This window comes from Hippocampus guttulatus, chromosome 1 (genome assembly GCF_054856545.1).
Source record: "Hippocampus guttulatus isolate MCC_2025c chromosome 1, RoL_Hgut_1.0, whole genome shotgun sequence".
Lineage (NCBI taxonomy): Eukaryota > Metazoa > Chordata > Actinopteri > Syngnathiformes > Syngnathidae > Hippocampus > Hippocampus guttulatus.
Window position 1 is genome coordinate 2746100 of NC_141261.1, and position 12597 is coordinate 2758696.

General features: G+C 43.9%; 2 protein-coding genes across 4 annotated transcripts; one reads left to right on the top strand and one right to left on the bottom strand.

The window, feature by feature from the left end:
* kiaa2013 (KIAA2013 ortholog) lies at positions 1-4717 on the top strand. Its single transcript, XM_086138313.1, has 2 exons — positions 1-1282; positions 2814-4717. The coding sequence occupies exons 1-2, from the start codon at positions 331-333 to the stop codon at positions 3671-3673; spliced, it is 1812 nt and encodes a 603-aa protein (XP_085994439.1). The 5' UTR covers positions 1-330; the 3' UTR covers positions 3674-4717.
* Positions 4718-4804: 87 nt separating this feature from the next.
* Positions 4805-12121, bottom strand: LOC147210024 (polyhomeotic-like protein 2). 3 transcript variants are annotated; one of them, XM_086138513.1, is made up of 7 exons: positions 11964-12121; positions 9841-10003; positions 8540-8618; positions 7925-8039; positions 6302-6428; positions 5984-6173; positions 4805-5461 (listed from the first exon to the last, which is right to left on the bottom strand). In XM_086138513.1, the coding sequence occupies exons 2-7, from the start codon at positions 9976-9978 to the stop codon at positions 5307-5309; spliced, it is 804 nt and encodes a 267-aa protein (XP_085994639.1). In that variant the 5' UTR covers positions 9979-10003; positions 11964-12121; the 3' UTR covers positions 4805-5306. The 3 variants fall into 3 exon arrangements, with proteins under 3 accessions (XP_085994639.1, XP_085994564.1, XP_085994712.1); XM_086138438.1 differs by having other exon boundaries at positions 11863-12121; XM_086138586.1 differs by lacking the exon at positions 9841-10003 and having other exon boundaries at positions 11863-12121.
* Positions 12122-12597: the final 476 nt, after the last annotated feature.

Genomic DNA, 12597 nt, shown 5'->3' on the forward strand with positions numbered 1-12597 from the left:
TTGCGACGGTTCTAAAAGGCGGAAGTGTTGCCTCTGCTGGCGGCTGTTTCTCAATAATTACATATTTGAAATGTCAAATCAAACGTAACGTCACGTGACTTGACACGTGAAATATTGGTGAGTGTCAGACTACCTTTTGTGTCGAGTATGAAAGCAAGCCCAACGTGGCATTTTTTGCAGCTTTCTTTCAAACTTCAAGCTACGTAGACGGGCTAATGTAGCCTGTCGCTAGCAAAGCTACTTGGAAACATGTTATTGGCCAGCGACTTTGTAACGAGATAAACTTGTGACGCTCACGTATTCGGACTGTTAGTACATTTAAAGCAAACAATGTGGCTCCAGCAACGACTGAAGGGGCTACCCGGCTTGCTATCAAGCAGCTGGGCAAGAAGACTTCTCATCGGACTGCTGATCTTCCTCATTTTCTACTGGTATCTTGGAGCAGAGCGCAGGTGGACGATCTTTAGTGGCTCGGGTGTGCCGGGTGGGGTGGTTGGACAGTGTCTTCAGGCGGAAATCCATAGATGGAAGTCTCTTGTGGACCGTGGGGAGGGTTTATACAGCACATCTCAGGAAAAACTTGACACACCCTATGTATCAGGTAACGGTCATATCCTCATTGACACGGACTCGAACAAACTCTGGGTGGCGTCGTCTTCACAGCCTGGTTCGGCTCCAGTCCATCAGACAGAATATTCTCCCATTGTGGACATTCGTCTCGAAGGGAAGCAGGCTGAAGCGCGGGCAGCCATGATGTGGTTCCGAAAAGGATCTGTGCTGTCAGTTCGATGCGCCTCACCTGTGGCCGCGCAGTCTTCCCGGGACTGCGTCACCATCAGAGAGGAGTTTCTCGCCCACAGGAGTCGACACAATGTCTATCTTCAGAGAATCCACGTCAACAACCCTTCCGACAAAGTCGCCACCTTCGAGATCTACAACGACGTCAACTCTGGTGGCAAATTCTCCACCAGCATGGACAAGGTAGAGGACAGAGCGATAGTGCTCTCATCAGGCAGAGTCCCTTTAGAGAAGAACCGAATGATGGTGGTGGTGGTTGTCACGAAAAAGATCAGCAGATTCCAGGTTTTTCAGAAATCTGAATACACTGAAAATATCCTGTCTGTTGTGAGAACTTCGGAGCCCATCGAGCCGTCCAAGCTGGAGGAGACATTTGCTAGCCTTCGGGATGGAGCCAAGAAAGAGCTGGGAGAGCTGTTGAGGTCCAGTGTGGACGATCTGGTCAGAGATCACCAGCAGGCCTGGATGGACCTCTTCATTTCAGGTAGCCCTTTTCAAGCACTTTCTGCTTATTTAGTCACATCACAACTCTGTATTTAGCCAAATGGTCACCAGTCAGTTGCAAGGTACATTAAGGAAAAGTAGGCAAGTTGTTAGCACGTCCACGTCACAGTGCAGAGGTCCACGGTTCGTTTCTGGCCTCATCCTTCCTGTGTGGAGTTTGCATGTTCTCCCCGTGCCTGCGTGGGTTTTCTCCAGCTACTCCGATTTCTTCCCACATGCCAAAACATTGCACTGTAGGTTACTTGTTTTCTCTAAATTGTCTTTAGGTGTAATTGTGAGTGTGAATGTTTGTCTATGTGTGCCCTGCGATTGGCTGGCAACCAGTTACGGGTGTGCCCCATCTATTGTCAGCTCGCATAGGCTCCAGCACACCTGTCAGGGGAGAACTACACCTTTGTTCTGGAATGAGCCTCACCACGACAAGTAGAAAGTTCTGAGACAAAGGGCACAAACACCCCAGGCAAAATGCTGGCCAGGAAAGATGAGACCATCAGTGAGCTGGTTCAGATCTCTGTAATCTCACCCCGAACCTGAGCGTGTATTGATTTATGTAATTACAACATCATAATCAATACACGATAACATAGAAACATGGAGAATAAAATCTGTAATTGTTTGTTCTATTTTGATAAACCTATTTTCTCTGACCACATCTATCCCCGTTTGTCCTGACTTTACTCCCTATCTGTGTATGCTGACCTGGTCATGTACACAAATGCCACCTACGTTCCCAGGACATTAGCCGGTCACATCGCCGTGAAGTATTATTACGCAAGTAGAATGAAGCAGAAGAACATTACAATTGATAACAGAGTAAATGTGTACTCTTTTCTCAACTCCCGCAACCCTCATTAGGATAAAGCGGTTTAGATGATGGATGGATGATGGTTCAATGGTTAAAGAAAAAGTTGGGTGCGGCAATGTCGTCTTCGTTTTTTTTCTCGGTCGCTATGGTACAGTTCTCAGATCAGAATTGAAATTTGTAAAACAGTCAGCGCATTTCTCAAAGCAATTGGTACAAAGTGCAAAACATCAGGATTTCCATGCAAAAGCCATTTTCTTTCTCAAAATCTTTCATACATCTCTCAAAAGTAAATGTGTCACCGAACATGTTACTGCGATCAGGACAACACATGTTGGCGTGTTAAAGCTGCAGCTGTTGTGAAAGCGCAGTGTAAAAAAAGATGAGTTGAGCCATTGTGTGCGGATAACAGTCAAATTGATCAGTTAGTTTGTCAGTATGACAGTGAATTTGTTTGCAAGATGATGTCTGCCACTAACCTACGCTACTGTAGAAGAAAAGTCATAACTACAGTAAGTATTTGTATGAAAAACGCTTCAAGGCCTACAAGTAAATTAAAAGCATCAACTTGTGACACTGCCATAAACTATCCAAGTAATTATTTCCATTCTGAAACACGCTTTTCTGAGAAAGCATAGTGGTCTATTCCGGAACTTACCCCTGACAAATGCCGCATCTGGTAAACTCCCTATCGTCCTTCTTTGTGTAGGCGTCGAAATGAGAAAGATCACGGACTCGCACACGCCATCGAGCCGCACGGTGAATGCCACCCTCTACTACATCCTGTCCTCCACGACGGCTCCCTTGTTGGAGCGCAGGCTGAGTGGTGAAGAGCGCGCCCGCCTAGAGTCCAGCCTCAACTACGCCGACCACTGCTTCAGCGGCCATGCCACCATGCACGCCGAGAACCTGTGGCCCGAAAGGGTGAGCAGTACGGCGCAGATACTGCAGCTGGTCACACTTTGGACCCTGACTCTCCAGAAGAGAGGCTGCAAGGTGCTGGTAGCGGCCGGCGCCCACGGAGCCATGCAGGGCATGGCGCTCAGCTTCGGCGGACTCCAGTTTACCGAGAACCACCTCCAGTTCCAGGCCGACCCGGACGTGCTGCACAACAGCTACGCCCTGAGGGGGATCCACTACAACCAGGACGTCATCAACCTGGCGGTGCTGCTTGACGCCGAGGGCAAGCCTTTCCTCCACGTGTCCGTCAAGCCGCAGGAGAAGCCCGTCAAGCTGTACGCGTGCGAGGCCGGCTGCCTCAACGAGCCCGTGGAGTTGACGTCAGAGGTCAAAGGTCATACCTTCCCGGTCATGGTGACCCAGCCCATCACCCCGATGCTTTACATTTCCACCGACCTGCGCCACCTGCAGGACCTGCGCCACACGCTGCACCTCAAGGCCATCCTGGACCATGAGGAGCACATGGCCAACAGGTACCCGGGCCTGCCCTTCCTCTTCTGGTTCAGCGTGGCCTCGCTCATCACACTCTTTCACCTTTTCCTCTTCAAGCTCATTTACAATGAGTACTGTGGCCCCGGTGCCAAGCCTCTCTTCAGGAGCAAGGTATAATAGCACAGAACTGCGAGATTAATGATTGCAAATTGATCTTTTGTGTGTGTGTGTGTGTGTGGGGGGGGGGCACAGATTTCCAGGTGTTGAATTCTCATGTGGCACAGTTTCATCACCAGTATGACAGTAACAAATGCTTACCTGCAAGTTCATTCCACTGCAGCACAACTTAACCATTCTGGTTAGTTAGCAGTTGTGGTATAGAAATGAAAGATGATCTTAGCAGCACAAGGTCTTGGATGAGAAAATGCTATATATTTTTTTGCATTAAAGATTTTATTTTATGGGCAAAAGAAAATCATGAAGTGTATTAAATTGGGTCGTCCATTGTGCATTCTCAAAAGGCCAATCAATGTTTTCTGAATTTGCATGTGGTGCGTTGTGGAAATCATAGTTGGTCTACTTGAAGCATGCAAATTGTTGAACAAAAATGCCCATTGCATTCAAAAGATGAGAACAGCAGTGAGCCCAAGCTAGCTGGAATCAGTTGTCGAAACAAACCGGTCAGTATCTGCAGCTAAAAAAAAAAAGCAGCATTCTAGAAAAGGAAGTCCTGGGAGTGTTAGTCTGCGGGCTTAATATCGGTGTACTGAAGTCAAAGCCAAATACAATTATTTTTTGTTCTCAGCAAGATCCTGAGGAGCAGGATTCCAATAAACTTGTGCAGTCAAGATGATCTAACTCCATAAACCTTCATGAATAAATACATCAACCATCCATGTGAAGAAACAATAAATTTCTATAATTGTTCAAATGAAGTTCTTTAAATGGTCTTGAAATAGGGTCGGATAGTGTCCTTGTTTGTTGATATGCCAACAAATGAAAGCCATCTAGTGGAGCATTCATTTGACCAAGGTAACTGCGTGGAGTAGGCGATGTCATATGTGTAGGTTAATGTTTGTCAATGTCAACTGGTTCCAACTTCCACACATCCTCAGAATTGCTGAGCGCCTGCTGACACTTTGCCACACGTCTCTGGATTTCTTTCTTTGCTGTGTGTTGATGTTTTACAAGGAATCATTCAATTAAATTAACAAGAAATGACGTGGTTGGCTTGGTTTCTTTCATTTGGTCCAGAAAACCACCTTAGGAAAATGTGGATGACAACAACACAGAAATTTGCGGCCAAAATGAAAAAAATAATCTTTTTAATTAATAAAATGTTCCAAATGTGATTTTAGAATCAATTCAACGAAATGTGACAAATTTAAATCCCAGATTGCCGTATGAATATTTACAATGTATTTAATTCGCTCATGTCAAATTGGAGCCAAAGCCCTAACAAACATTAAAAACGTAGATATTTCTGAAAGTGTACAACAAATAACTGGATTTACAGGAATGACATCACTTTCCTAATGACGGCTGTGTTGTGTCAAAGACGACACCACAGAGCGCTGAAACTGATCAACACAAGCTGTTGCTTCTCTAACAAACACGTTCTGTTTTATGATGATTGGCTCAAAACTGTTGAGAGCAAATAAAAGTGACAGACTAACCTTTGAACTGCTGTGACACAAAAAGGATTCCTTGAAGGGAACCACATACAGAATTACAACACGTGGCATGAAACATTTCAGACTTTGACTGCCTGCACCAAAGGGTAAAATATAAAATGTGCGTGACAGATGAGCTACAAGTCTTTGAGCATGCCAATTTGGGCAGCGATCTTGAGTGCGGGGCCCAGTTTGATGTTCATGGTCCCCACGAGATGGTCCTCCTTCAGCAGGAGAAGTGCTTGTCCGTCGATCTCTTGCGAACGAAAGCCCTCTGCGATTTCCAGACAACCTGCAGACGGAAACGGTTGACTGAGAAGGGTATAAGCGCAGCTTTGCACGCTCTTGCTCAAATGTGTCAGTACCACATTGGTATCCTAACAGGCTTAAAAGCTTTCCAAAGTGCAGACTCTTCCTTTTTGGAGGCAAATAAGCATGATTTGACTCGTGCAAGACATTTTGATTTGGCTGTGTTTGGCGTTGGAAGTGCAATGTATTTTTTTTTTTTTTCCAGTTGAAGAAAGCTGATTTTCAAAGTAATTACTGGCTTCCATAGAATCCCTTGCAAGGTTGAATTGATAAAATATATAGCAACAGAAAGTCGTCATTTTCGTGCCTTTCTAGTTACTATTCAAGAAAACAGATGTAGAAACTTAAGTTAGTGAGTAAGTGCTATGAAGGCAAGCAAATTATTCTGCCACTCCTTTCCCCCGCCCCAAAAAACTACTTTGCACAACTGATGGACAATACAAATGCCAAGAAAGGAAAAGCACCCAGCAGATGCCATTGGATAAAGTAAGCGAAAAGCCCACACCTGGCAAAGAGCAGATGAAAACATAAACGTCGTCCACGTTCCACTGGCCGGGTTCCCGCGGGACTTCAGTGCCTTGCGCCCGAGGTCCCCAACGGTCTTGTTTATTGCTGGACAAGTCTGAACATTGGCTTGATTCCCCCTGTGCGGGGTGAGTCACGTGACCAGCTGACTTTCGAACGCAGGAAGATGTCTGAAAGCAAAAAATAAATAAATAAAAATAAAGCTACTTTCAAAAATCACAATTCATCATCATTAGACAAATACTGACATATGGATATGCTGAACATGAATAACAACTGAAGCTGACTTGCGGCTCACCTTGTCTTCCAACTCCAAACTGGAGTTTTGGGGGCTTTCATTCAGTGCTTTTTGTTTTTTCGTGTCCTCCAGCGTGGATTTGCGGTTTGAGAAGAGGCCGATTCTTTTTGTACATCCTACATTGTATCTTGGAACAAAAACACTTGGCTGAAGTTTTGACCAATAAATCAAACGCCATTGCTCTGTTTCAAGTAAAGACAAGCCAAGTCAAAAATGTTTATTTACAATAATATGTTTGTTGCGCTCTCAACAGTCTAAAGACAGTAGTCTGTTTAATCTTGTACTAGTGGAATATAAACTATGCAGTAAAATCCACCTGTTTATCCTACTCGGCACAGTTGATCTGGTAGGAGGCCATTGTGGTGCTGGCACATTTGAGCAGTAGCATGCAAAGCCGTGCTTGATCTGTGATGTCATTTTCAGTCGACAGCAAGTGGCAAAATGGCTGCCCCATTCGATGCTGTTTTAGACTAGTGGGGTCGCACAGAGATCCATCCATCCATCCATCCATCCATTTTCCGAACCGCTTGATCCTCACTAGGGTCGCGGGGGGTGCTGGAGCCTATCCCAGCCGTCTTCGGGCAGTAGGCGGGGGACACCCTGAATCAGTTGCCAGCCAATCGCAGGGCACACAGAGACGAACAACCATCCACGCCCACACTCACACCTAGGGACAATTTAGAGCGTCCAATCAACCTGCCATGCATGTTTTTGGAATGTGGGAGGAAACCGGAGCACCCGGAGAAAACCCACGCAGGCCCGGGGAGAACATGCAAACTCCACACAGGGAGGCCAGAGCTGGAATCGAACCCGGTACCTCTGCACTGTGAAGCCGACGTGCTAACCACTGGACTACCGGGCCGCCATCGCACAGAGATCATTATTGTAAAGAAACATTTTGACTTGGCTTTCATTTGCAACAACCAGACTATGAACACACTTAACGGCATTGGAAATAACCTCTGATCCAGTAATGGCAATAATTACAGTAATATAAAACTGTACATCATTAAGTAGCAAGAATACTGATATGTTAATAAGAAATGCTTGGAAAACAGGTTTAATGTTTGTTTTCAATGAAAAAGAAGGTAACATGTCACGGTATGGATTATTTTTGAACATGGAATCATGCCTGCATTACACACACAGAGTCAGAGACTAAAACGAGAATAATTGTCCAAGGTTTGCTCACTTTTCCTCCAACAAAGGTGGATTTTGGAAGAGTAAACTGACACGTTTCCACCACAATGTAGCGCAGCGGCACGTGATGACAACTGTGAGCTATGTAAGTAGTGTTAAATGACAGAGAAGTGCATTGATATAATGTGGAAAAATGTTTTTGAAGCCTCTGCCTTCGTGCACAGTGATTTCATGATTGTATCTTGAGTGTTTATCCTGTTCAGGGTCACATGGAGCCGGAGCGTATTCCAGCTGACTTTGTGGCCTACACCTGGCGTGGACAGATCTGTTATTTTGGCACCAATTACAACCTTCGGAAAGGCAAGGAATACATATTTTGCCGAAGCGAAACATACTGTTCATTGCAGCCGGGGCTCAAGACTTCAGTTTTAGTATGAAGGCAGACAAAGTGGGCCAATCCTGTGTCCGACTATACTTCATTACCTTTTAGCGCATAGTGTTGAACAGAACCTCTTGGACCTTTTGAAGATGTATGCAAAGTCCACCTTGCCACAAAGCTCACAGGTGAGCATGGGCTCCTCTTGTCGAGCTTTTAAATCTGATAGGGCGGGGAGAGAAGACAAGTCAGACATCTATAAATATGTTTATTCATTTAAGCCTTAAAATACTCATCCCATCCCCTGTAATCAAATTAAAGCCCATTAAAAGACGTTACAAATGTATTAGCAGCCCCCCCAAAAATTACATGTTGGAGAGAAAAGTCTGCTTCATTCAATACAACAGGTGATAGTGATACAAATAGTGTGTGTGTGGGGGGGGTTGTTGTACTGTACATGGTTTAAGCCTGGATCTCTGCAAAATATCATGAATGAGGTTGCAGATGGGACTGATGTGAATACCACAATAACGTTTTACTCCCTCGAGTTGATTTTTTTGCTTACTCGCCTGTGCTTGTCTCCCAAAAAGAAAAAAACAAAATATTATGACCTAATATGAAGGAAATAACAACAAAGTTTGGGCCTGAGAAAATGACAGTAGGTCCAGGCAAGTGCTAACAAGGAGACCACTGTGCCATTTGGCTGAGAGACTTAATGTTACCCTTTGGCGGAAGTCCATTCATTCTTGAATCTGACGTGTCTCTCCTGAGGCAATCAACTGAAAAGGACGGACGTTCCACCTACAGACACAAAAAGATAATACTCATTTCAAAACTGGAATTGGCATCTATCTCATACTTAGTTTACGCTGGAAATAATACACAATTGCACTGTATACACATTGTGTATATATGATGGTTCAATTAAGTGTGACAAAAACAATATTATTATGACAGTTAATATTTTTCCAAGGGTGGCACTGTGGTCGACTAGTTAGCACGTCTGCCTCAGTGCAGAGGTGCAGGGTTCGGTTCCGGCTCCGGACTTCCTATGTGGAGTTTGCATGTTCTCCACGTGGCTGCGTGGGTTTTCTCTGGGTACTCCGGCTTCTACCCACATTCCAAAAACATGAATGGCAGGTTAATGTAACCCTCTAAATTGTCCCGAGGTGTGATTGCAAACGCGGATGGCACGCCCGTGACTTTTGTGAGGATAAACAGATTAGAAAATAGATGGATGGGTGGATATTTTTCCATTTGCTGATATACAGCTTGGTTTTGAACAGGTCTAAATTTCACACCAAGTACAAAAGGGAGAAAACTGAGATGAGAAAAACAATGGATATACAGAGAGGGTAGGCAAGTGCGGCAGTGCCGCCCTCTGCTGACCGTTATTTGCATGTGAAGCGCAAAAGAAAAAAAAAACCAACCCTATCATTATATAGTAATAAGATAAGAAAACCTTTATTAGTCTCGCAATGGAGAAATTCCCGATTCACAGCAACAAAGTTATGAAAGGAAGAAGTAGAACAACAATATTAAATTGTTTCATTTTAGTTTTTTGAATCATCACCGATATTAGCTACATCACTGTACCACATACATTATCATACAACTTTTTCTGATAAAAAAATATTTTGAAAGAAAACTAGCATATGAATGCAAAATAAATGAATACAAGCAATCGCGTCAATATTATTGTACATCACTCGCTAGTGCAGGATTAAGCAATGGCTTGTGACTGCATCAGCGCTAGTCCTACTCAGTCCCCACCCATTGCGTGTGATGGGATATGCTGAAAGAAAAAAAAACTTCATGAGGCACGAGCAGGGACGATGATATAATTCAATGAATGTGGAAATTAAATAAACCATGACATTTTAAAATATTTATCTAATATTTACTTGCTTTCTAATACTGACTTGTTTGTCACCCCTAGCCCTCCTTATTTACCCTTTCTATTCCAACATTAATTAATCATGGTGTGTGTGTGTGTGTGTGTGGCTCAAGCAGAAACACTCACAGGAAAAGGCTCTGCACCCTCCTGGATAACAAAGCCCTCTATTAAATGGGTCAGGATGTGGGATTTGACTATGGCCTGGGCTGGCTTGCTCTCTCCTCTGTGCCGACTACTGTTTGTATTGCCATTCCCAGCGGTCATGACTGGAGCACAGGATGCCCCTCACCTTGACAACACAAAACAGCATCACAAATTTTTAGGCAAAATGAGAAAAAAAAAAAAACCTTTAACCCCCCTAGATGGAATGTTTAAGTCATACAATTACAGATACTTACAGAATGGATTAATTTAAAAAAAAAACGTCTAAATTATACACTGATGACACATCATCATTATGAATTGTACGGTAGGCTCCATTCTCAGTGGTGGTTTCTGGCATGCGCTGTATGTGTGAATGCACACGGTGGCATTAGCGGGGGGAGTCAAAGCACCCCAAAAACGCTACATCGCCTATGTGAAATGGGTTTCTCTTGTTTAATGCTTGGAATGTTAGTGGTGAATTTGAATGCCCTTGTGGAGTCTATCCATCTTCTAATCCACTTATCATCACAAGTGTATGGGCGTGCTGGAGCCTATCCCAGCTGTCAGTGGGTGGTAGGCGGGGGGCACCCTGAACTGGTTGTCAGCCAATTGCAGGGCACACATAGACGAACAACTATCCGTGCTCACAATCACACCTAAGGATAATTTAGAGTGCTCCATTAACCTGCCATGCATGTTTTTGGAAGGTGGGAGGAAACCGGAGTACCCGGCGAAAATCCATGCATGGGAAGAACTTGCAAACTCCTCACAGGAAGGCCGGAGCCAGAATCGAATCCTGCACCTCTGTACTGTGAGGCAGACGGGCTAACCATTCAACCAACGTGGCGCCCCCTTGTGTAGACACCCTCTGGAAAAGAGATTTTTTTTTTTTTTTTTTTAAGCTCAAGTGTATAAAATCTCACTTGAGGTCAACGATGTCCCAGGAACATTTAATTGGCCCCAGCATCGTAAGCATCAACCCCACAGTCTGGGAGCAGAACCCAAACAAGGAGTCGAGTCGATTTCACATCAAAGGAGAGACTGCAACATTGTGAAATTAATTTACATTATAATCTATATATTTAAAGAAGGTTAACATAAAATGACTGCAATACGTTTCAAACAAGTCTTTTTTTTTTCAATTTCTTGGGGAATCCTATATTTCCCGAATTGTAATTGGTCTTTACTGTGGCTGTTTGAGGTCCAATGTCAATATCCTGCGTGTTGGTCGTGGGGTGGGGGGTTTTGCCAAAAAAGGGTCTCACGCAGGGTGCCAATCAAGACAGGATTGACACTACGGATTCCAGATTATTATAACAGCAATTACCAGGTGGTTACCACTGAGCAGGTGTGGCTTTAAAGCATCACAGGCAATGCTGGTTGTATAGAGGTTAAAAAAATAAATTGTGTGCGCGCGCGCACACGCACACTGTAGTAGTCTAGAATTAAATACAAACAAAAAATTATGGTCATGAATAATTAAGTGATAGTCAATAGTGCAGTGTAAGAATACGTCGTCAGGTGTCCGGAGTCACAAGACTCAGTTACCGCCGTAAATACTTTTACCCCCGTTTATATTTAGGAGCGAGAAGTATTTTTCACGCATTTTCTTAATTTTACCTCAATGTTACGGAAAGTTAGTAAATAGACAACGATTGGTTCCGATTTACGTACACGTTGTGGGTAAATTGCCACACGGGACGGAATTCAGTCGTAAGCAGGGGACATCTCATGCTCTTTCAGTCGTTTATTTTGAGTGGAGATTGCCATGAGTTCTGTGATCATAAAAGCACCATAGACTTAGAATCTTGTGAATAGCATTTCCGCATGAATAATAAAGAAGATGAGCAAGCATTTTACCCAACCCAATCTGTGTTTACGAGTTTGCTAATTCACCTGCGAGGTCCACAGAATTAATTGTTACATTTGCATTTACATTTGTCGGTGCCCCTTGAGGACGCGAGAACTGAGGAGTTGAAAAAAACTAGTTCTGTCCGAACCCACCTTTGGGCCACTTGGGTAAAGAGGCGCCCTCTGGGTTAAACAATGGTGAGTTCCAGGGAAGAGGACCCCTTTGTTCTGCGGGCGACGTTTCATTCACTCACCGTTCGTCCTCCGCCAATACTTATCCGAGCCCAGCCTTGTACACTGCGGCCCAAATTAATTGATCATTTCTTCGTGTTCATTGCCTCAAACTACAACAAAAGTGCAACGCAACTCTTGGAACCACACACAACAACACTTGCATTGACTTGTACGTGCGCATGCCGAATGGCAGGACAACAATAAACCACGAAACACAATTTCCGGTTTAATCCTCCAAAATAAAGAGTTTGACCAAGTTGAACCAACCAAATTTGCATCATTTGAAATAGCTAAAACGCACAAAAAATTGGCGTCACTGCAGTCCTACCAAGCAATTACATTAATAAGTACAGACACAATGCATATTGGAATATATTAAACAGTCGTTTTTAGCACAGGTGTCAAACTCAAACCAGATCCAGCCTGCCGTATACCGGTAATTTGTTTGTTGCCAAATAAAGTTTCTACTCCATACTTCTTGCCGAATGGGGTTGTTCTTTTCATTTGTACAGGAAATCTGTAAGAAAATTGCAATTTTACAGTTTACAGATATTTCAAGCATTTGTTTTCAGAAACACGTTTTTTGCTGAAATATACACCTTCTTTCCCTTCCAAAATATGACAATTTTTGGTGGCATGGTGGGCGACTGGTTT

Coding starts and splice junctions, on each gene's coding strand:
- kiaa2013 (XM_086138313.1), top strand. CDS start 331: ATGTGGCTCCAGCAACGACTGAAGGGGCTACCCGGCTTGCTATCAAGC. Junction 1,283..2,813: donor GATGGACCTCTTCATTTCAG/GTAGCCCTTTTC, acceptor TTCTTTGTGTAG/GCGTCGAAATGAGAAAGATC.
- LOC147210024 (XM_086138513.1), bottom strand. CDS start 9,978: ATGACCGCTGGGAATGGCAATACAAACAGTAGTCGGCACAGAGGAGAG. Junction 6,174..6,301: donor GTTTGGAGTTGGAAGACAAG/GTGAGCCGCAAG, acceptor TTTTGCTTTCAG/ACATCTTCCTGCGTTCGAAA. Junction 5,462..5,983: donor TTTCATCTGCTCTTTGCCAG/GTGTGGGCTTTT, acceptor TTCCGTCTGCAG/GTTGTCTGGAAATCGCAGAG.